Here is a 22,317-nt window from a genome sequence, read left to right on the forward strand (position 1 = left end):
TATCTTCCCTATGCCCTGGGAAGCTATTAGGAATTTTTGAGAAGAGAAACCCAAGATGACAGCCCAAGTTAGTGGCAAAACTGAGACTAGGACCCAGGAGTCACAACTCCCATCCCTTGTTATAGCACCGATGAAGTACACAGTAATGTTTTGGTTTAGTTTTAAAGGTAAATTTTTAGACTAGATTCCTTTTAAGACAGCTTACAGTTTGTTGCCATTTGCTCTCAGGGGGAGATGATCGTACAGGATACAAAAGCTAACCTCACAACGTGGAATCCTCTCAAAGACCTGATCATCAGGGTGTGCGTGCTGAACTCTGCAGGATGCGGGCCCTGGAGTGACCTCTTCCTGCTTGAAGCCCAAGAGGTCATGGGTGAGTGTCCACTGCCTTCCCTTCACTTTGAGGAAAAAAGTCAGAAGTGCTGGGACTGCTGTTTTTCTCTGACTCTTCTCCTTTCAGTGCTTACAGCTGACTGAGCCACATGGCTTTATACAACAGCACACTTCATCAAGCAGAGTAGAAATTAAATAATATTTAAAGAGCTGATATAAACAAAACAGCTTCTGGCCACTACTGTGTCTTCTTTAATGGGCTTTTGCTGTGCTTAGTGGAGAGCAGGGCAAGGGGAGACACAATAGAAAAGGTGCAAATGAAGGTTTGAAGTCCTTCATTTAGGCTTAAGCCATTTACAAGAGTAAATGTGACAGAAAACTCCTCTAACATAGGTTCTCTTCTTTGATTTAATTTGAAGCCATTCCTGACTAGTTTCAGTTGAGCCTGATTCAAACCATGGACACGTGGGGTTTTGTAATGGTTTTACTGAATTGTTTATATTAAACCAGTTTAACTCTCTCCATGGAAAAGCTGAGCTACTGGTAGAAGAGGGAGATGATGGTACAGAAGCTGTACCATGCACTCTGGACCACGTGGAAGGGTTTGTTGAGGGCAAAGAACATGCATGTGTGGAGTGCATTCCTAGTGATAAAGGGCAGTTAGGCGCTGGTTTGCTTGCTGCTTGTATTTTGCAGTGAATGGGAAATGGCAGTCGGGCTATGGAGAAGGGCAGGATGTTATATGGGGAGATGTGTAGCAGGGAGAGAAGAATGCTGCTTGTGAAGGAAACTGTAAAACAACTAAGAGGAAGATGTTCAGAATAAAAATACGGATTAGTGATAAGAAGTCAGTGAGGATTGATCGTGCAAAAATACCACAGTCTCTTGAGGTTTTGTTCCCAGCACCTGTGGCAGGATGAGACAGCAATCTCTAATCTCTGGTGCTGACCCATCTGCCGCTGCTTTCTTCCCAACCCATACGTCTTTTGAGGAATCACATGGACATTGATCCCTCCTGATCCCTCCACACTTAGGGATGGCAGGGGGAACCTAGAGTGCAGTTCCCAGGCAAGCAGGAGGTGGGGGATAGGGGCAGAGTAACCAGGAGAGAACCGTAGCCTTACTTGCAGTAGTGCATCTAATGCTGGTTTTAATGTGCGCATTACTCAGAAGGGCCCTTTTGGCAACCTGGTTCCTGTGATGAAGTCAGTACTGATGGTTATGTGTGAGCACACAGTCACTGTGGGATCAAAGCCCTCAAATTATTTAAAGCAGAATGAAGGGGTGCGGAGGTCCAGAACTGACTCAACTAGAGGTTGGGCATTGGTTACATCAATTTTTTTCTCCTGCTTTTTGCTCAGTTATTTTCTGTGGCACCCAAATACAGAGAAGAGTACCTGAAAGGACTAGAAGATCCCTTTGAAAAATGGCAACACTGACAAGAAGCCCCAGGGAATGTATAGGGTTTGCGTTTTACAAGGAGCTGGAATGGGATAATCCTGAAAGCACAAAATGTTTGCTTGTTTTTATTTACAAACCACTTCAAAAAAGTAGCATCAGGAGTGGTGCTTGTTTTGGCCAAATGCTGTCTGAAAGCACATATTTCTTCACAAGCATAACAGGCTGGAAATAAAGGTTCATTGTGGGAACACTGACAGGCCTTGAACAGCAGAGCTGCAGAAAGACTGCAGTTTTGTTTCAGGCCTGGTAGAAAATATAAGTCGCTTCCTTTCCTAAAATAGCAAACTGGCACTGGTTGCTTTATGTGAGAAATGCCAGGGGTGGTTTCTGACCAGCTCCCAGTGCGGCAGTAAGGATGACTAAGCTTGTATAAACTTTAAGTCGTATTTGTCATCACAGCAGAGCTAGTGGGAGCTCCACCCTGCTTATGCAGAGATCTTGTGCACTATTAACAAAGATTATTTTAATATTTTCAGAAACATTCTCAGTAGAAACGTCGCTCTTTCATTGCAGAGAGGAACAGAGTGGTCTAATAGCTTTTTCCTATCCGTCATCTTCACGATTATGTGCAGGAGAAGACTCTTGGATTACATTCTTTGCACACCTTTGTGATATAAAACCTGCTACAGAAATAAAAGGGGTTCTCTCATCAAAGGACTCCTAAATATTCATTTAAGCTCATCTAATAATACTGTCTTCTGTCTGCTTTGTGCAGTCTTAAGGTGTATGCCAGTTGGAAAAGGGGGGTATGGGAGATGGGAGAGAGACAGAGTTGGGGGAGGAGAGGCAACTCGGTCTTTACTTGGGCTGCAGCCATCCTCTCTAGCTCAGTGGTATAAGTGGGAAGCAATGAACTGTGGGGCAGGAGGAGAAACAGTGAATTTCAACATTCAGTTCTATTTCTGACACATTTGCTATAAACTGCGGGATGGGCTTCTGATTCCTAGCAGTTTAGAAACAGGGAGAATAATTTAGTTTTGTTTTCATCCATCCTCCTTTTGGAGGGACCCCCAGGAAGGTGACCTAAATCCCTGCTCTCTCACCAGGCCAGTGAGCAGACAGACTAGAAAAACAGGCCGAGAGAGGCTTGCCTCACCACAGGGGGAAGGAAACCTTATCGTTAACTATCAGAGAGGACCTTTTACATCAGTGTTGTATATTGTTTCTGCCCTGATAGACAGGAACAGCCCAAGTGATTGGCTTGGGAATTGTGGAGAAGGCTGGAGTTAGCTTTCATTGTATTTTCATTCCACTTCTGTTTCTGATCCCTCTCCCTCCTCATAAGCAGCCTTGAAGGCCAGGTCAAAAGGTGCAGCAAGAGGGAGTATCATAAAACCCAGAGCCTATAAAGCGTTCTGGGTGGGAAAAGAATATGTGAGTCACTGAAGGAGATAAGATGCTGGAAAATAGGTGCTAAAGGTCTGATAATTGTTTCAAGTGGAGAAGTACTAGTATGCTTCCTCAATGGTCCAGAATTCTGTTTCCTTAAGCTCTACCTGTTTATTAGACTAACATTGCTTCTTTAAAAACCTGGATGATAAGGCTGGACAATGTAACTAGTAATCAAGCCTTAGAAGCCTTTTACCTGCCAGGACTCTGCCAGTAAGGATGTCTGACTCCTTTTCACATACATCTATGCAGGTCTTCATCCAAATCTCAGCCCATTAACCTAACATCTCTTTTAAGGACAGGTTTACTTATACTCTCATGTCATATAACATAATAGGATTACTTACATCGTCAAAGATGATTCTTCCTTAGCTTCTGGTAAAGCACAGTCAACTGCTGAAGGTGGGCAAGGGAGCATGAAGATGAAGGAAGTGCTTAGGGATCTGTTACCTATTCTTGTTTGCTCTTAAACAATTTGGAGATATGAAGGCTATCCTAGATTTTAATAAACGCATTCAAATTAACATTTAATCTTTAGTAATTGTATTTGGAGAAGAAATCTCTCAGGGAATTGGATTAATTTATCTGTTGTTTGCCAACCATAGATAATATTCTTTTATTCATAACCATATTGCTTATCTTCCTTCCCTGGCAGCTTACTCAGATTGGCAGCATCTCCTTCTGTAGACAGTTTGTAGTCAAAAGTATACATATTCTGGGAGCACATACTAGACCAGAATTGGAACCTGCATGCTGGCTAACTTATTTCTTGACTCGCAGGGCACTTTTTAAAATTCACCTTTTCTTTAGTAGAGAGACATTGAGAGGTTACAACCAACCAACAACATTGGGAAGTTACAGCCAATACCAAGTCCCACAGGGTGCTTCTCTTTGTGGGAGGGATGAGAAGGGAAATGTAAATATTTTCAAGCAGACTGCCATGAGGCAATTGTCTTTCTCTGTTGTCTTTCAAAATGTTATCTGGTTGGCATTCAGGCAGTATTTTGTAGCCTGGTCAAGGTTCTGCTGGCTGCCTCAAACAGGACAAGGTGAAACCTACACAGAAAATGCTCATATTAAGCAACCTTTTTGTCTTGAGACTCCAGTTTAAAGCACCCCAGATCGTGAGCTCATGTAAAGCGGTATAATCTGGAGCAGTGCCTTTTACTTTCTTGAGGCTCAAAACTAAGAATAGATTCTGATAACTGGATGCATCTGCTCTGCCTTTGCTGTGTGAAACAGCTAGTTTTTTTGATGGTTGACTGAGTAGCTGTTTATGCCAAATTCTAGTGTACGATGATCCACTGTGTACACCAGATCCAGCAGCATGGCTTTTCCGTTTAAAAGCAAAAGGAAAAAATATCCCAGTATGGTCTGTTTACCATTGACAGTCTTCTATTTCCTGACTGGTGTTTTCTCCATCTTCTAGGTGGCCAGAGACAACCTCCTTATGGGACTTCCTGGGTTCCTGTGGCATTGGGCATTCTCACAGCTCTGGTCACGGCTGTTGCCCTGGCTCTTATTCTCCTTCGAAAAAGAAGAAAGGAAACTCGGTTTGGGTAAGGGAGATTCTCCTTGTGTTGGTTAGAGAGATCTTTGCTTTCTCCTCCAGTGTGGTTTCTGACTCAAATATTTTTCGGAAAGCATTGTGGATTGAGTACTTTTGGCACTTTCTTTGGATAACTGTTTTTTCACAGTTTTGGGGGTGACTCTGGATTAGAGACTAGCAGGAAAGTGCCCTACTTTTTCTTCAAAATGAGAACACCAAAAATAGAGTAGAAAAAATGTTATGTCAATAGCTGGGCTTTATTAGAATATGGAAATATAAACTAGATCAAGGTAATTCTATAAGTCCTTAGCACTGCTGCTTAAGAGATTCAAAGAGAAAAGACCCACTGGTGAATCATCTTCTGTGTTCTTATGGGCTGGGCCCTTTATCCCATGCTGGTTTTCAGTCTAGCAGCTGCTTGTAACTTTCTGACTGCCCAGAACCCTCTGGATCCCCAGGAAAGTCTCCTTTCCATCACTGCTGACACTCGGCTGTGGGTTGCTCCCTGCTGCAAGCAAGGTTCCCATTCTTTTCAGAGTCTCCCAGACCTCCCTCTCACAGCAGCATCTCTGTTTATGTGACTCTTGCAACCTGCTCCAACCTGCAGCAGCTTCTCTCAGGCACTTGGGATGAGTGATTCCCCTCTTTCGGAAGGCTCCCACCCCCTCTAGGTGCATCAACAAGGCAGCATAAACCCATTGTTCCTCCTCTCCAGCTACATCCTCTTTAACAAAACAGTCCGTAGTATTTATATGGCAAGGCGTGAGAAATCATCCATACTGTTCAACACTCCCTTTTGGAAGTGAATGGCCCATGTAATCATGGCCCTGTGTGTCTTTTCTGCCTTCTAGCCATGCCTTTGGCAGTGTGGTTGGCAGAGGGGATCCAGCAGTCCATTTCAGAGCTGCCAGGTCTTTCAACAGGGAGGGCCCAGAGCTCATTGAAGCAACATGTAAGTAAAATGACCTGAGTGATTCTACCTGAGAAGCTGTGTTCATGCATGTACTATGCTCTTTGTTTTCCCTGAAACTGATGTTTTTGGATTAAGAACATGGGATTAATTTACAAGGAGGCTTAGACACTGTGGATGGCAGAGGTGAAAGGCCAGAATTGCTGTTGCCATACCAATTACATAGCACTTGCTAATTACAGCTACAGTCATTGTGTATATTAGTGTGTATTCGCCACTCCCCTGCCCCAGTTTCACACTACAGGGACTCCTTCGACTGTAATATTGTGCAACAGTGAGATAAATATGGCTTAACAATATTAGCAGTAAGCTTTAAACTCAGCATGCTGAGCTGTGCTACAAGCATGAACCAATTGATCAGTCTTGGAAGGCCAGGAATTAGTAACTTCTCAAACAGGAGATTGAGTCCCAGGAATGGCCAGAGTTAAGATGATCCATTTCTGTCTCCTGGTTCAGCAAGGGTATGGCTCCATGTAGCAGTGCTGCATGGCTGGGTTAGGATGATGCTCCAGCTGCCTTTGACTTTGCTCCCCTGGGTTTAGAGATCTCTCCGTTAAATCTAGTGACCATAACTGCTGGACATTATGTTACCCTCTCAGCCAGGTACTGTGAGATTTGTACTGTACTTAAAATAGTCTGAGAGCCAGTCATTGAAAACTGGCGCAGCTGCATCAACTTAAATGAAGCTGTATGAACCAGTGTCTGTCAGTGTCCCTTCTGATTGGATTTTGTCTTCTCAGTGTTATTTACAATAGTTCTGTATTCCTGTTGCTCTTGATATGTTTAAGGGTGGTGTTATCACACCGTCTCCCTTTCAGTTCTATTGGTACATTTTCTTGTGGTTGAAAGTTATTGGCCTCTTGTCTATGGTGGGGCTAGAGGACATGGAAGGGAACTCTGTCTTTCTCAGATTTTCCTGCTTACAGTATGGGAATCAGATTGGAGATGGAGATTAGAACAGGTGACTCTTGATGTTGTGACAGAATATTTAAGTATCCCTTATTTGACTGTTCCTTTGTTTTTTTTCAGTGGAGAGTGTAGGAATCAGTGATGAGCTGAAGACAAAACTCAAAGATGTCCTAATCCAGGAACAACAGTTCACCTTGGGCAGAATGTTGGGCAAGGGTAAGAACCAAAACTGAACAAGGCTTTACATTGAAAGTCCCACTTGTGTTACCTTTACTGTTGAGTAGGGAGAAGCAATTATAAGCAGCCTGTTTTCTCTCCTTCTGCTTGTAGATGGCAATTTAAATGGAATTTTCCTTTCCGCTGGGATAAAACATTTCAAAGGTTTAGCATAACTAAGAGGATATTGGCTAAGCCATTCCTGTAATATGGCTCTATAAGTCATGAACTACAGTCTATGCTCAGCTTTCCAAAGTACTGTTGATTCACTGGTGTGTGAATTTATTTCAGAGATTTAAACAAAGGAATATTCAATTAAACTTCTGCCCTTTCTACTAACAAAGTGGTGCTATAGAATTCGTTCCATTTACTAAGCATGCGTCAAGTATTAAATGGGCTGAGACAATACAGAGACAGAGATGATCTACCTCAAACACTGCAACCCCTCCAAAAAAATGTTGATTCAGTTTCAGATATCCTCAACGTTTGGGGTGGTTTGACTCCAGACTTTAGTTTGGGCTCTTATAGAGGCACATTTGGAACAGGTACTGAATTTTGCTGACATTTGTCCTCATTAGTTCAGGTGCTTAGGAGCTCTTCTGACTGTGGTTCTCCATCTGGATCTCCCACGCAGGTGCTCCTAACATTTCTCTGAGGTTTTCAGTCCGGAGGGATGGCCAGAGTAAAGGTGGGATGCTTCTCACTTAACTTTAGCTAAAAGATTGGCCCAGAAACTCTGTGTGAAAAGAGGGTTTTGAATTTAGATTTCCCAAATGGCAGGCCAGTGTGCTAAGTTGAATCATCCTTCCCTACTTCTCAGGCTGAAGGCAATCTCTAGAAATAAGTGAAAACATGTAATGATAAAGCCAATAACTAAGAGAGAAGCATAAGTCAGAGGTCATAAGCAAAAAGAAGCTGAAGTGTTTGGCTTCCTTTTTCTTTATAAGACTAGTTTTATTGCAGTTTTCTTTGACCCTTTCCCACTGGGAGCATTCTTCTGCTCCATCCCTCCCAGAACAAATGCGTTTCTTTCAGAGCAGGAAGATGACCTTCCTGCAGAAGTGGTCTCAGAGGGTTTAACAATGCTAAGTAATTAAACAGCTGTGTCATCTGTGAGTGTCAGCTCTTGGCCAGTTTCTGGGATCCTGCTTCAACCCTTCTGGGCTGTCCCCATGACAGGTGAAAAACTGGAAATCAGCTGCAGCGGGGCCCCTGGGGATGGCCTTGGAGGGAGGACGCTGGCTGGCAGGATCTGGTCTGTGTTGTCAGCCCCATTCCCCCAACCCTACACTCAGCATACAGGTTATAAGATGGCATGACTATTATCTTGGGTTCTGCTGACTTTGCAGCTGAGCAACAGCTCCATAATACGGAAGCAGTACAAAATGCCTTTACTCCTTCCCATTTTCCTCTTTTGTGGTCAGATCCACTGCTCGTGGTTATTGTGAAATAAGCATGTGCCATACAGTAGTGAAGGACACTGGTGAAAAGCTAGTGGAAAGATAATGCTTTTGGGGTACGTGTCCTGAGTACCATATTTTGCTTCCTTCTTTGCAGTACCAGAGTTCCTCATACTAATGCATTTTGGGTGGGTTAAGCAGTTACAAAATTAGCGAGAGAAAACCTAGAGCCAGATCCAATGCAAAGAGGCTGTTATGCTGTGGTATAAAGCCATTCAGGCTAAAATAATTTGAAGAGGGTTTGGCCAGTTGCATTTCCTCTTATCCCTCTTAGAGAACACACCAGGGTAAACACTTTCTCCTCTGAATTATCATATCACGCATACACAAGTAGGTGTTCTATGTTTTGTCTAGTCAGCTGTGATTCATAGAAGTCATTCCCTGAGTTTTGAGAGGTAAGGCCTGATTGTGTCTCAGATGGTTGAGACCTGGCACCATTACTCAGCTCTGATGGCTGTCAGCACTGAGAGCTTCTTCAGCCAACCCATCCACTCACTGCTCCAGCTAATAGCTCCCTCTCTGACCAGAGCCTCACTCAGACTCATCCCTCATGATACGGCTTCCCCAGAAATGCCTGCCTGGGATCCCAGCTTACACTCTGACTCCGAATCGTCCATCTGGTAGAGGATTGCTTTCTTTCCCTCTTGTTTTCCTTTGCCTCCTGGACTGCCAGTACAGTGGCCTCTGTCTACTGTTAGTGCTACCTCTTCTAGGCACACGTATGCTGAAAGCTGCTGGCTGGAACTGCAGAATGAAAAATGAAGCTGGTAGCTGCATTTATGGTTATTCAGCTTCTTTGCCAGTGATCCCTGGAGTGAATCTGCTGTGAATCATACTTTCTTCACAAGAAGCTGTTCCCTCACTGCCTGCTCTGGTCATTTCACAGGGGAGTTTGGGTCAGTTCGAGAGGCACTACTGAAGCTAGATGATGGCTCTTTCCAGAAAGTGGCAGTGAAGATGCTGAAAGGTAAGTGGGAGCAGGGCTACCTGAAGTACTTAAGAGAAGAGAGCTTGGAAAGATTAAATGCTATCTGTCCTTTTCTCCAGCAAACATCCCCTGATGCTCTTTACTCCTCTCTGAGCTTCCCACTCAGCCACTCTACCCATGTTGTCTTCTATCCCTTTCATGTCAGTCTTTTTGTAGTGGAAGCTCTTCAGGGAAGGACCTATAACACCTTAGTTACTTGTACAGCACCTAGCACGTGGTGAGTGCACCCAAAACCAAGTCATAGCTACATCTTCTTCTGTGTATAGAGGATCTCGTTCAGTTGCTTGATTCAATGCAGCACTACATCATGTGACATAGACAGTTCAGACAGGTCTGCTTTGCCCTAATAATTCAGCAGTGAAAGACGGTATTCCTCCAAGCATATATCCTAGAATAAACAGAAGAGTATTTGGGCTGAATGCAGCGACAAGCTAACTCATCTCAGTCAGGCATATTTGAGTAAGTAGTCTAACTCCCTTCTGATTCGTGATCTGAAGAGTGTGCGTAACAAGGGCAACTAACATGTTCATCAGGCAGAAGTCTGTAACAAGAAAAGCAATTAATAGATAGGTATAAGTCAAAACAAGTATGTGCATGTATGTATGTGTATATATATGTTAACCTATGTTATTTCACCCCTGTTGCCTGTAAGGCAAAAATTAGCTGTGACTGACTTAAAGCAGAGTCACGTTCACTTATCTCGAGCTGAGTTTGGCTGCCACAGAATACCAGTTTGTATTTACATTAGTGTGAGTTCCATCATTTTCTCCAGTTTCAACAATAATCCTAATCGGTTTGCAAGCTGTTTTGTGTAGTCAGGCTGTCTACCTTCAGGCATCTAACTTGGGAACTGTCACCCTCCAGAGGCACCTTCCTTCCTCTGTTGACTGTAAAAAGGGAATCTACTTTTGTCTTCTGAATCATATTTAAATTACTTGCCTAAAGCAGATAATGTGAATACGCCCCCACAGGTCTAAGTCTGATCTTGCAGCAGGACTGGAGGACTCCCGCTAAATTCAGCAGCAGCAGTGGGGGAAGTAGTCCACTGGGCTAATTCTTGATTATATTGATATACTTCCATAACTCTGGAGTAGTAGCAATTAGAAATAATTTACTCCAAATTTATGCTCATGTATGTCACTGCTGAATTTGGTCCAAGCTCTCCAGTAGTGTGGTTATTTAAGAAATCTTAGCTCTAGCACCTTAGAAGACTCAATCATGCTAAGAGATGTAAAAGCGTTGATCTTTCATGCCATCCTTATCAGAGATGAATTGGGGTCTGCCGTGCCAGCCAGGGGCTCCAGGCCGTCTCCTCAGTTTTCACATTTTCTTTAATTTTGTGTGATGTCTCTTCTCCCCGACATTGTAGTTTAGGTCCTTTTAGCTAATTAATTCTTACATCTTTAACCCACACATGATTTCCATGGCTTCCAATGAAAGTTGTTACTGAGAAAAGAGCTGCTAATCAGGAGGTCTTTACTCTGCCAAGAATCAATTTACCAGATGTCCCTGATGTGTGTTTACTGCCGCCCATCCCAGGAGAAAGTGTCAGGCTCTGCTTTGTTGTAAACTGGCTCATCTAGCTGTAGATCTGAGAGGATGTGCTGTGCCATGAAGAACAAGCTTCTGATAATCGTTATCTGTAAAGTCCCTTGGAGCCACCCACAAAGGAGGAAAACTTACAGTCACTTTTTTCCAGCGGACATCTTCACCTCGACTGACATTGAGGAGTTCTTGCGAGAGGCTGCATGTATGAAGGAGTTTGACCACCCGCACGTCACTAAACTGATCGGTAAGCCAGCACTGCTGCTTGTGGTGCCACAGAGCACCACCCGATCCTGCACAATCCCACACAGCCTCACATGCTCGCCCCACATGCTCGCCCTCACTGCTGTCCAACAGCAGTGCTAGTGCGGCCACCTCTGTGCTGCCTGGAGTCCTGCATCTATCAGCATTGCTCCTTCCCAGGCCTAGAGGGAGTTGGAGTATGCGTAAGTGCTCACAACACTTGCCCTCATACACCGGCAATAAGCATCTCATATTTAAGCTATTTCTTTGGTTCTTGCAAATACCACAGAGAGGCTGTGGCTGGCTGAGGTATGTCTGAACTGATGTGAAATGTGGACAGGTAGGTTGGTAGACAAATAGAGGGAGGGGAGATTGTGCCTTTCCGAAATACTGGGTAAGAAGCAAGACATTCATGGGTGGGCACTATGGAACATGGGCGATTTCCAGAATGTGGAGATTGCTGTGCAGACCCCAGGGGTTTGGGGCTGTCTGGTCTGGAGCGATCCTAGGAACATTTATAGCCAGTCCTGCAAGGAGAGCTGAGTGCCACTGGGCACTTAGTACTGCCTCTGAAGTAAACAGGGTTAGAGGTGTCTTAACACCTCCTGGCATGATGACATGCAAAGGAGCTTGGAGCATGGAACCAACCCACCAAAACTGCACATTTTCCTCCAGATTTGTAAGAGAAGGGCACAGCATCCTGTAAGATTCCCCTTGGGACTGATCTGTTTGCTAAAACCCCTTTGCTTTGTGTGTCTTCATTAGGAGTCAGTCTACGGAGCCGTCCCAAGGGCCGTCTCCCAATTCCCATGGTGATCCTGCCCTTCATGAAGCATGGAGACCTCCATGCTTTTCTACTGATGTCACGGATTGGGGAAAACCCTTTTGTAAGTCTGTCTTACTGTAGAATTCCTTCTGGGAGGGTATGGATTTTCAGAGAATGTACTCAAATTAGTTCAGGGTTGGTCTCCCACAGGCATTGGCAGATGACCAGATTTTGATACCAGAGGAAGTTGTGGGATGTGATGTTGAAGTGTTGAAGTATTTAATTCCATGCATGTTGAAGACCAACTCCTCCATTCCATCCTCTCCCTATATCCCCCATCCCTGCTCAGTAATCTAGCAGCAAATCTTGCAGTTTTGCCATACATGCTTGAAAGCTTCCAGGAACAGAACTTAAACTGTTATTTCTTTCAGAACTTGCCTGTTCAGACACTCCTCAAGTTCATGATTGACATTGCCAGCGGGATGGAGTACTTGAGCTCAAAAAATTTCATACACAGGGACCTTGCAGCTCGGAACTGCATGTAAGTGACCCATGAGTTTTTAGAGAAGAGAAAGACCAGAATGGGTGAGAGAGGGATGAGAAACCTTTCGTGTGACAGAAGTGGGAAGGGATCCTGTCCGAGGATGCTGGTCCTTGCATTTAAGTGACAATAGGCATAGGGGAGCCATGGCCATGGTGGTGGGGGTGTGTGGTGGTGGTGGTGGTGGTGGTGGCGGCGCTGGGGGTAGGGAACAACTCCTAATGTCCCACTGAGCTTCCAAATAGACCCTATTTATAAGGAACTTTTCCATCATTGGTCTGCGCATGTATTTTCATAGGGTTGATTACAATATATGTTTGTAATTAGTCACTCTAATGGCTGTGTTTCAGCACGGGCTATTTGTTCCACAATATAATGTAATCAACAGGAGAGAATGGGTTTGGCTGTGTTAGGAGAAAGGAACTTTCTTTGTAGCCTGAAATCTGTATTTCTTGTATCTATTTTGAGGACTTGATTATCACAATATAAGAAATGTAGAATTTCCCTGAAAGCTTGTGAAGAATGGCTTATGTGGAGAATGCCTTTAGAAATAATTGCATGTGAACACACTGTAAGATCCCACATTGCTGTTCTTGTCCCCAAACTGCTTTGTCTACTTTGAAGGGAAGAAAAATCCTTTTTTATCCTTTCCCCTCTGCTTCTTCCCTGAGAATGGAGTGAGGAACAACCCATTCTGGCATACAGAACTCCACCTCTGAACAAAACCATGACAACTGGTAAAATCCACAATGAGACACAGATTTCCAAAGGCATTTGAATGTCCAGATGTACGGACAGGAGCCTGATAGTCATAATGAAAAATGATGGGTTAGCCTGCTTTGACATTTATGAGAAACACATACTGATTTCCTATTTTTAAACATTTAAAAAAATACAGACTTCCTTTAGAGGAAGCTGAATGCCTATTTCATCATATCTTCTGGGAAAAGCAGGGAGTCCTTTATGAGACCTGGGAGCTTGAAGTCTTTGTGGGCTATCTACCAACATGTCTAGGTTTAAGTGGGTGACAGAGCAATTCAGACCATTAACCAGGCCTGGAGAGAAGATCTTGCAGATCTAGTTTGAGCAGTTGTAATAGGCAGTCTAGGCAAGCACCTATGTTTTTTGATTGCCTATACAGGGTGTAGGCCTCAGTGGTAGCAATGAGCACTACAGATGTCCTCTGTCAATCTTGGAAACTACAGGAAGGAGTTTCTGAGTTCACTTTGGCTGACAGAGTAGACCATCTGAGCATGGTCATTTCCTTACTTCCTTAGTCCTAATTATCTCCCTGTTAGTCTCAAGGAACTGATATGAGACCACTAAACTATTTCACATTGGTCATCAAGCAGATGAAGTCATTATCCTTCTGGGCAATACTTGGTGAACTATATACCTCAATTCCCTGGCCAGACAGGGACATACCTCTTTTTTGCCTGAGGTAGCCAGTAAATGCTTTTCTCAGTCATTAAAACTTTCCCTTAGGTTGGATGAAAACATGAACGTGAGTGTTGCAGACTTCGGGCTTTCTAAGAAAATCTACAGTGGAGACTACTACCGTCAGGGCTGTGCTTCCAAGCTGCCAGTGAAGTGGCTTGCTCTGGAAAGCCTGGCGGATAATCTGTACACAACACACAGTGATGTGGTGAGTTTTGCTCTGGTGTGTTTGGGGACTACCTGTATTCCTGCTGAAGTGGAGGAATGCTTCTGTATTCATTGAGAGTGGGAAAAGGCCCTGGTGATGGGAAGGGGAATTTGCCTTGTGTTTGAGGGACAGTGCCACCTGTGCCTTGGGTGCTTTCAGAACTTAAGACTAGAGATGTGTATGAGTAGTTTATGGCAAAAGACATGAACCCTTTTCCTCTTGTCCTTTGGTCCTTCATTCTTCAGTGCTTATCCCCATCCCCTCCTTCACCTTTCCCTTTCTCCTCCTTTTCCTCTCTCTTTATGCAGTCTCTCCTTTCTTACTCTTACTCTTTTCCCTTTCTCTTCTGCATGACAATTTGAAGGTGACATTTGAAATGCACATAAGCCACATGCTTATGTACAAGTTCAGCAATGGTACTCCATCCTACAGAAGGCATTGGTGGAACTTTGTAGACTCTTGAATATGTCAGTGCTTAGACACTCCTCCCCATCACTTCGGCCTTGGAGAGTGAGGCTAAACCCATTCATCTGAAATTTTTGCTTCCTTTCCCTTTGTTTTTTTTCTTCTGATACCTTCTCCCCTCTTCCTTGCTGCCTTTTCATCTGGTTTCACACTAGTTTTGTCCTTCAGACCTGTGGACTTGCCTTCCTAGTTATCCATGTCACAGTGTCCCTGAAGAGATCACCAAGAGCGCCTTCTAACTCGGCTGCTGTGTTGCCCAGTGATTGCTGTAACCACTGTAGGCAGTGTTTAGTGATTGGTGATCACTAGTTCAGCCAGTTTACAACAGACACTGTTTTGCTTATGAAAATCACAATTTCTTGCACCTAACAAACCTTGCCGTTTAGATTTAAATGTACAAGTATGACTGTTGCAGTGCAGAGCACAAATGAATGTGAGCCATAAGTGGTTTGTTCCTTGCCCTGTTTTATTGGCTAAACTCTGCTTTCGTTTGCGCCTGTGCATTTCTAGTAACCCAGAATCTGGCTCAAGGAATTAAGCAGCTGATTTGTGAACCCCAAACCAAAATCTTCATGTAGCTGGGAACCACAAAACTGATACTGCATGCCTTAAAGAACCATGAGTAGGAGATACTTGGGAGAGGTCTGCAGGTGGAAGGCAGCAGTAGCTCCCAAATCTTCCCCTGCAGGATGGGGCTGAGCCGGGCCTTCACCTGTCTCCCAAGATGATGCGTCAGCATCAGCTGGGTCATTTCTTTGTTTTCTAGTTAGAGTTTGGATAGTCCTTGCATCACTGCTACTCACATGACATTACCCCATGCTGGGAGGGTTGGCACAGTCTAAGCATGCTGAAACCCCACCCCAGCAACTAGGGAACTGTCTGTTCACCTGTTCTGTGTGCTGTTCTCTTTCAGTGGGCTTTTGGGGTGACCATGTGGGAGATTGTGACCCGAGGGCAAACCCCTTATGCTGGCATTGAGAATGCAGAAATCTACAACTACCTCATCAGTGGGAACAGGCTGAAGCAGCCGCCAGAGTGCCTGGAAGATGTGTGAGTACTTCCTTGCCCTGCTGACATGTGATTCCTTGAGAAGTTTGGCTCGCTGGAAGGAAACAGGGGCAGCTGGCTGGAGCACTGGTCTGAATCTATCCACTTTCCAGTACACAGAGGCATTCACTAGAAAGTCTCTGGGTTAGCTACCAGATACTCTTTGCTGGCACAGCTCCCTGGAACCTGTGGTAGCTACACAAGCAGCTAACTTGGCTCAAGGGTTTGAACAGTGTCAACATTAGAAGCTCTTGGCTTTGTGGAAACTATAACTGTGTTTCCTCACACACTCCCTGCTCACTGCTCCCTACCTTCTCAGGCCAGCATGTGAGAAAAGAGATGAGTTTCATGGCACACCCCAAAGGTTGAATAGAAAAGCAATCGAGCAAGACTATGAGAAAACTGGATTGCAGAGGCAGTGGCCTGCATGTGTCTTTCAAAGCTGGGCCCAGTTTTCAAAATTGGATCTACTCTTACAGAAATAGCAGAGTGAAAGAGAAAAGGAGAGAGAGGAGGATCTAAGGCTCTGTAGATCAATGTCCCACCTTAAATTACAGGTGGAAACAAAGCCAGGACAGTCTTGCAGATATTGGTTTCAGACATTTTCAGGTTTGCAGGAAGGGCTCAGGTAGCCCACGGAGGAGCAGGCAGCCACATGCTGCAGCCTGTGCTCCTGCCTTAGTCCTGCGGCCAAGGGGCCATTCTTGGCCAGCAGGTTACGTGAGATGTCTGCTCAGGAACCGTTGCCCCACGGGTGGTGGCTGCAATAAGTTTCCTAGAGTCCACACATGGGGCTGAGGTCCCCCAGGGAGTGTCACCATAGCTTCTCCCAGGGCAAAAGCTTGCCTAGTCCAGAAAAGGCGAAATCATTTCACTGAGTGCCCAAGCAAGTCTCTGTTTTCTCTGTGTCCTGCCCAAAGCAAGACATAACTGTGAGCACTGACTTTAGTGGCCTTTCAAGCCATTCCTTGTGTGTAAAATGGACAACGTAACATCCTCTTTCCTCCCTCTTCCCTCCTGCTCTGATGGTGGATTATTTCACGTGGTTTCCTTTCTCCAGCCTTTTTTCCACATAGGGAATAATCTGTACTCTTGTTATTAAAGCTGTACTCTTTTATCTTCTCAGCAGTTCATTTTAACTGTTCCCTGAGTTTAAATGAAAACATCATTATACCACTGCTTAAATTCATTATATGTCCTGCATCTTGACTGCTGTGAGTAGTTTTGGTTCCAAGTTGTGGAGCTTATGGCCATAGGATGTTATAGATGCCAAAAGTAGAGAAGAGATTCAAAAAGCTGCAAGGCATTGAAGAAAAATCCATCAAAAACTACTAAAAAGGTACAACCTCCATTTCAAGAGGCCCTTGAGCTACAGGTTATTGAGACCTGAGAGAATATACCAGAAAGATCTCACTACATGCTCACCCTCAGGTTATGTGCTTTCCGCAAGCATCTGCTACTGGCCACTGTCAGAGACTGGGTACTGGGGCAAATGGACTTTTGGGCCGATTCAGTACAGCCAGTAGTTTTCTACCTTTCTTTCAAATGAATTTCTGCTGTTTGCCAGTGAGGGTAAAAGAAAGTATTTAATTTGGTGCCACAGAATAGGAAGTTTCTATCTTATCTGGAGCATTTAGAGTTATTTCTACCATTTGTGAGGGATGTAAATCAGGATTAAGACCACTGAACCATAGAAACTTTCTGTAAAACTAGTGTGAGGTCAAAAACAGTCTTGTAAAGCTGATAGCAAGCAAGGGACACAAAAAGTAAAATAAAAGCCATCGCGAAATGCTTTATTTCCCAGTAAAGGCCATATCAGATTTTTTCTATTTACAAGTTTAACTGAGGTTCGTTTGTCTGCGGTGTTTCTCAGTGCCAGTACTGTGCTTTGTTCCTGTTGCCTGCAGAACTGGCAACAATAACGCCATAGGAATGCAGCTGCCAGTCTTGTGGGTGATGCATAAAGAGGAGGAAGACAATGGCTCTGGCCGCGCTCCAGCCCAGTGGGCTCCGGCGGGAGGCCTGGCTGGCAGGAGGCCAGCCAGCCAACGCAGGCGCTGAGCCGCAGAGGTGGCCGCAGGAGAGCAGAGCTCCTGCCCGAGCACAGGCCATCGGAGCCAGTGACATCTCCTCACGCTGGCCCTCGGGCAGCCAGAGCTGAGGTAGCTGGTATTTGACCGCAGGAGAAACGCTGCAGGACAGGGCCTGAGGCTGGTAACGGCACTGAACACGTCTTCTGCGTAGGGGTGGTGCCTTTGTAGTAGAAAGGCCGTTTCAGCATCCCTCTTCCAGCAATGAAGCTGTTGTCCATTCCTCTACAGCCCTCTAAACAAACCCACTGTGCCTTTTTCCAGTCCCACTGGCAACTTGTCGGGCAGCTACAGTGGCACCTCCATTACGCCGGGAGCGCTGAGTTAACGCGGTGTGAAAAAAGAATATTCTGGAAATAACTTGCACCTCCCACAGTTGGATCTCTGTTTTCTTTCTTCCTGTGTTTTATCTGCTCTTGAACTAGAATTTGGAGGGATGGCTTCAGCTGCAGCAGAGGTTGTCAGGATGCTTTTTGTGAATAAATTCAAAAGCTATTACTAAGTGGTATCACATTCACGGTCCTATTCTAGCTCTCCAGAGACAATGGAACGAGGTTTTTACCAAGAAGTTCAGCATCCTTTGACAGGGCTTTTGGGTGTTTTGGTACTGTCTAAATAATTACTTTGACGAAAATGAGAATGCCTTTGAAAATGGGAAGGAACAAGGAATTAGATCCATGATGGCTTCCCACGTGCTGTCACCTGTGCAAGGCCAAAGCCGATAGGTTTTGGGGAAAGTGTCTCTGCTTTTTAAGCTGCACTGCGCAGAGCCCCTGTTCAGAGATGCAGGGGGTGGCTGCTCTGCTTCTCAGTGCTCGTCTCCCTCTGTTTTACAGCTACGATCTCATGTGCAGATGTTGGCATCCTGAGCCCAAGCTACGCCCCAGCTTTGGAGTGCTCCGGTCCCAGCTGGAAATGATTCGGGGGAGGATGTCCACACTCTCCTCCAGTCAAGATCCTCTGTATGTCAACATTGGGAAGGACAAAGAGGCGTCTGCGAGTGACCCTGCCCTGCACGCTTCCTTTGGAAACACAGACGGTGAAGAGACTGTTGCTGAGGCAGCTGCTGCTGTCACAAGTGACTATCGCTACATCATGAGCCCCTTGTGCCTTGGAGATGGTGCCGAGGGTGAAAGTCATCCAGACGGGCAGGAAGGGGAGGACAAAAGCCTTCTGTATCAGCTGGAGACAGAAGGAGAGAAAAGTTGTTAGCCTGTACATAGCAGTGACACTCTGCTTCCCTGGGACGGGATGTGTGCAGCCGTGGTGCCGTGTCCCCTGGGGCCCTGATGCCAGATCTGGAATGGCTTTGAACAGCACTGGCCAGAGCTCTTGGGCAGCTTTTGTAGCTTTCACCACCTGTGTGGGCTGCAGTGGCGGGCAGCTTGGAAGGACCGCAACCCCAACAACCCCTTGGATTTGGGGGAGGGGGGCAGTAGGGTTACAGGTTGATCGCATCCTGCTGAAAGGAGTTCAAAGCTAAGGCGGGCAGTCAGAGTCTATGCTCTGCTCCTTCTCACTGACTGCTGGAGCAGAGCTGAATATACCTTCTGTTCAGTCAGTGCTCGCTCTTGTGTAGATGTTGTCTTCGACCCTGGCTGCATGACTTCGGGACTGGTACCTCTGAAAACACTAGTGGGTATTTACAGTGTCATTCAGGACAAGAGGGCAAAATTCCCCTTGTGTTCACTCAGCAGTACTGCCTAGACTTGTTGCCTACCTCAGTGGTTCTCAAACTGATCTGCGGATCTGCTTCTACCCAGCACTGAATTTGAACATTGGCTTATTTCATGCAGTGACACTTGCTGCTTCCTCAGTCTGGGGCTCTTTTAAGAGTTTCAGATGTTCTGGTGAGCGATGAAATTAGAAAAAATGAAAATCCAGCATCCCTCTTCACCCCATGTACCTCTTTTATGTCTTTCTTTTTCTTCTGTCTGATGCCAATTCAGGCCTGACCAGACTTGCAGCTGGCATTAAAATGCGAAGGGAGGGAGAGCAGCTGGCATGTGTGAGGACAGAATCCAACTTCAAAGGGATGGAAAGGAAACAGTGTAGAGAGGCCTTAACAGCAGTATGGGGAAACACTGCTAATTAATGCTAAGTGCTGCCCTCCAGGAGAGGAAGGAGACAGCTTAGATACAGAATGGCAGACTTGCTTCAGTTTCAGCGGGAGCAGGATTCAGCATTTGCTTTAAAATAGGATTCGTTTAATCTTTCTCTTTAACAGTCCTATGACTTTTTCAAATAACAAAGTGCTGTAGCTGCTGTAGTGAAGGTGTGAAATGGGTTTTGGGAAGGTGTGTGTGTTGGGGGGAAGGGATCAACTGGGAAATCTCTTTCTGAAGAGAGAGTCCTCATGGTGAAAAAGCTTGAGAACCACTGGCCTTCCTATTTAGGAGATCTTCTGGCATGCTGTGAAAGCCACATCAGAACATAGACTAGTATCACTGCAGCCTTCCAGACAGGGCAAAATTAATGGTTTTGCTCTTCAGATTTTGTTTTGTTTTCCAATCAGCATGTCTGACTCACTATAACTGCAAGAGCTTGTGTGGTTTTTAATAATTTAATATTTTACTGTAAATCAGCATTTGTTTTGTGCAGTGGTTCCCAGCAAGGAAGTGCAGTTACATCTTACTCTACTTATCCTAAGTATTTGCTAGATCTTAATTTCTTTTATTTCCAGCGTGCTGAAAACTCAGCTGAAAACGCAGTATCACAAGACTGAGGATTCCACATTGCTCTTCCTCAGACACAAATAACACAAATGTCATCATTTGATGAGTTGGCAAAGGTGGGACCAAGAAGTCAAATGAGATTGCAGACTTGGTATCAGAACACTCCAGCCTTCGATGCCCAGTATTTGCTTATTGTAAGGTTTGGGGCTAACTACAAAATTCAGGTCCAGTTTCAGCCCTTAGTGAGAACACTTCCGAGGGAAGGGGAATTTCAGCCTGGGGCTTGGGCATGGGTCCTTTCTGTAGTTTCCTACTGAACAGCGGTGTCCTGCAGATGTCTCCAGAAGTTCAGTACAGTTTCTCAGTCACAGATACAAACTGCACCATCTTATACCCCAGGCGGTACAGGGTTTTCTCTTCATTTAGCTGGAATGCTGTAAGGGCAGGTGAGAAGGTAACACCTAACAAAGGGTAACAAAAACCTGTGTGGTGCACGTTTGCAGTGAGGGCAGAAGGCTATGCTCCCTGCAGCTGCCTGGGAAGAGCAGATGTACATATAGACTCTAACTTTGGGAAGCATGTCTTTAGTTTTTATGCATTTTTTAATAATAAAACATGTACTGTGTCTGAGTCCCAGCCTCTTGTCTGTGGCAGAGTTTGTGATGATGCTCACTTACTGGGTGGGATCATAGCAAATCTGTCAGCCCCAGCTAAAAGCCGTCTTTCTCCCTTTACCAAGCACGATTAAGCTACTTCTCAGAGGCAGAGAACATGTTTGGCCTCGCCAGATGGCAGTTACTCTGCATTGCGCCAACCTTGAGACTGAAGGCCAAAATCTGATGGGCATGGGCTGGTGGTTCCACAAAGAGACAGGCTCTGCGGCCATTGCTGTGTGGGAGCCTGGGGAGAAGCCCTTACTGGGACATGCTGCATCCTACCTGGGAATGCAAAACCTCTGCATCAGTTCCTCCCCAAAAACTGATGCTTGCACCCATCCAACTACTGGCAGTGCTCTCTGTGGAAGAGAAGTTTGGAGGCTGTGGGTAAAATTCAGCTGCTGAGTCAAATGTTCCAGCGCAACATAAAAGAGCCCCTGGATTTCCAGCTCGCAGAGAAGAAAAGGTGTACCTCACGCTTTTATTCTTCATCAGCAAACAGCATGTTGCACGCCCTCTGCCTGCCAGCTCACACAGAGAGGAAGAGTGATGGTAAACAGTACGAGTGCTCACCCCCCATCTGCAATGCAGGAAAAATGACTTCTGAAGCACAAAGTGGCTGATTTAGTTAATATTTTAAGGTGCCATTGCCCAGTGATGTCCCTTGGATCTGGTTCAAATGATGATTTAATCCTTTTGCGCGCAAGCCTGGTCAGACCAGGTACAAATGAGGCTGTGTTGTGGGTGGGAGAAGCGACACCAGAAGAAGAGCTAGTGAGAAAAGAGGGAGGGAAGGAGATTTTAAAATAGGGACAGATGGGATGAGCTGTGAAGACAGCAAACGAGGGAGTCGGAAAGCAGAGATGGGGAATTTTATGTATGAAATCCCAGAACAGAGAAGGCATTGCCCCAGCTGGGACCAGGCAGGAGTCTGAGGTGGGGGCTGGCTTTGTGTTTTGGTAAAGGCTGAGGTGCTCTGGTCCAGCCAGGGTGCCCTGCAATGCGTTGCTCTTAAATGGTGAAGAGGCTGTACACAGCTGGCCTGGCTCTGCGTCCGCTTGACAACAGCACTGTGATCCTGACCCCAGGGATGCTTTAGCCTAACAGTTCGGAATTAGGCACCAGTCTGGCATACTGGTTTCCTAACTCAACCAAACGTTTCCCCCACAACCACCCTTTTTTTCCACCGCCCCAGTACAACAGTGCAGTCCCTCCCATCCTCCCAAGCAGCAGCCCTTGCCCCATCTCCTGTGGTGGGACAGCTGAAGGGCGCTGCACGTTTCTGCTGAAGCAACCTCCGTCCCGCACCGATAAGCCTCACCACACTCCTCCTCCGTCCTCATCTCCCTGAGGATGGGACAGGGTCTCC

The 22,317-nt window shown here is 45.4% G+C and overlaps 1 protein-coding gene across 4 annotated transcripts in view; it reads left to right on the top strand.

Annotated features, from left to right (window-relative positions):
• TYRO3 (TYRO3 protein tyrosine kinase) overlaps positions 1 to 20,917 on the top strand; it is a 43,441-nt gene extending 22,524 nt beyond the window's left edge. For all 4 annotated transcript variants that reach the window (XM_076344634.1, XM_076344633.1, XM_076344635.1 and 1 more), the window contains 11 exons: positions 229 to 373; positions 4,613 to 4,742; positions 5,584 to 5,684; positions 6,732 to 6,827; positions 9,174 to 9,254; positions 10,975 to 11,067; positions 11,829 to 11,950; positions 12,261 to 12,370; positions 13,856 to 14,015; positions 15,394 to 15,530; positions 18,454 to 20,917. In XM_076344634.1, the coding sequence (XP_076200749.1) occupies positions 229 to 373; positions 4,613 to 4,742; positions 5,584 to 5,684; positions 6,732 to 6,827; positions 9,174 to 9,254; positions 10,975 to 11,067; positions 11,829 to 11,950; positions 12,261 to 12,370; positions 13,856 to 14,015; positions 15,394 to 15,530; positions 18,454 to 18,829 (1,551 nt within the window). In that variant the 3' untranslated portion in view covers positions 18,830 to 20,917. The remainder of the gene's footprint in view (positions 1 to 228; positions 374 to 4,612; positions 4,743 to 5,583; positions 5,685 to 6,731; positions 6,828 to 9,173; positions 9,255 to 10,974; positions 11,068 to 11,828; positions 11,951 to 12,260; positions 12,371 to 13,855; positions 14,016 to 15,393; positions 15,531 to 18,453) is intronic.
• Positions 20,918 to 22,317: the final 1,400 nt, after the last annotated feature.

Source organism: Aptenodytes patagonicus, chromosome 7 (genome assembly GCF_965638725.1).
Source record: "Aptenodytes patagonicus chromosome 7, bAptPat1.pri.cur, whole genome shotgun sequence".
In the NCBI taxonomy this organism is placed as follows: domain Eukaryota; kingdom Metazoa; phylum Chordata; class Aves; order Sphenisciformes; family Spheniscidae; genus Aptenodytes; species Aptenodytes patagonicus.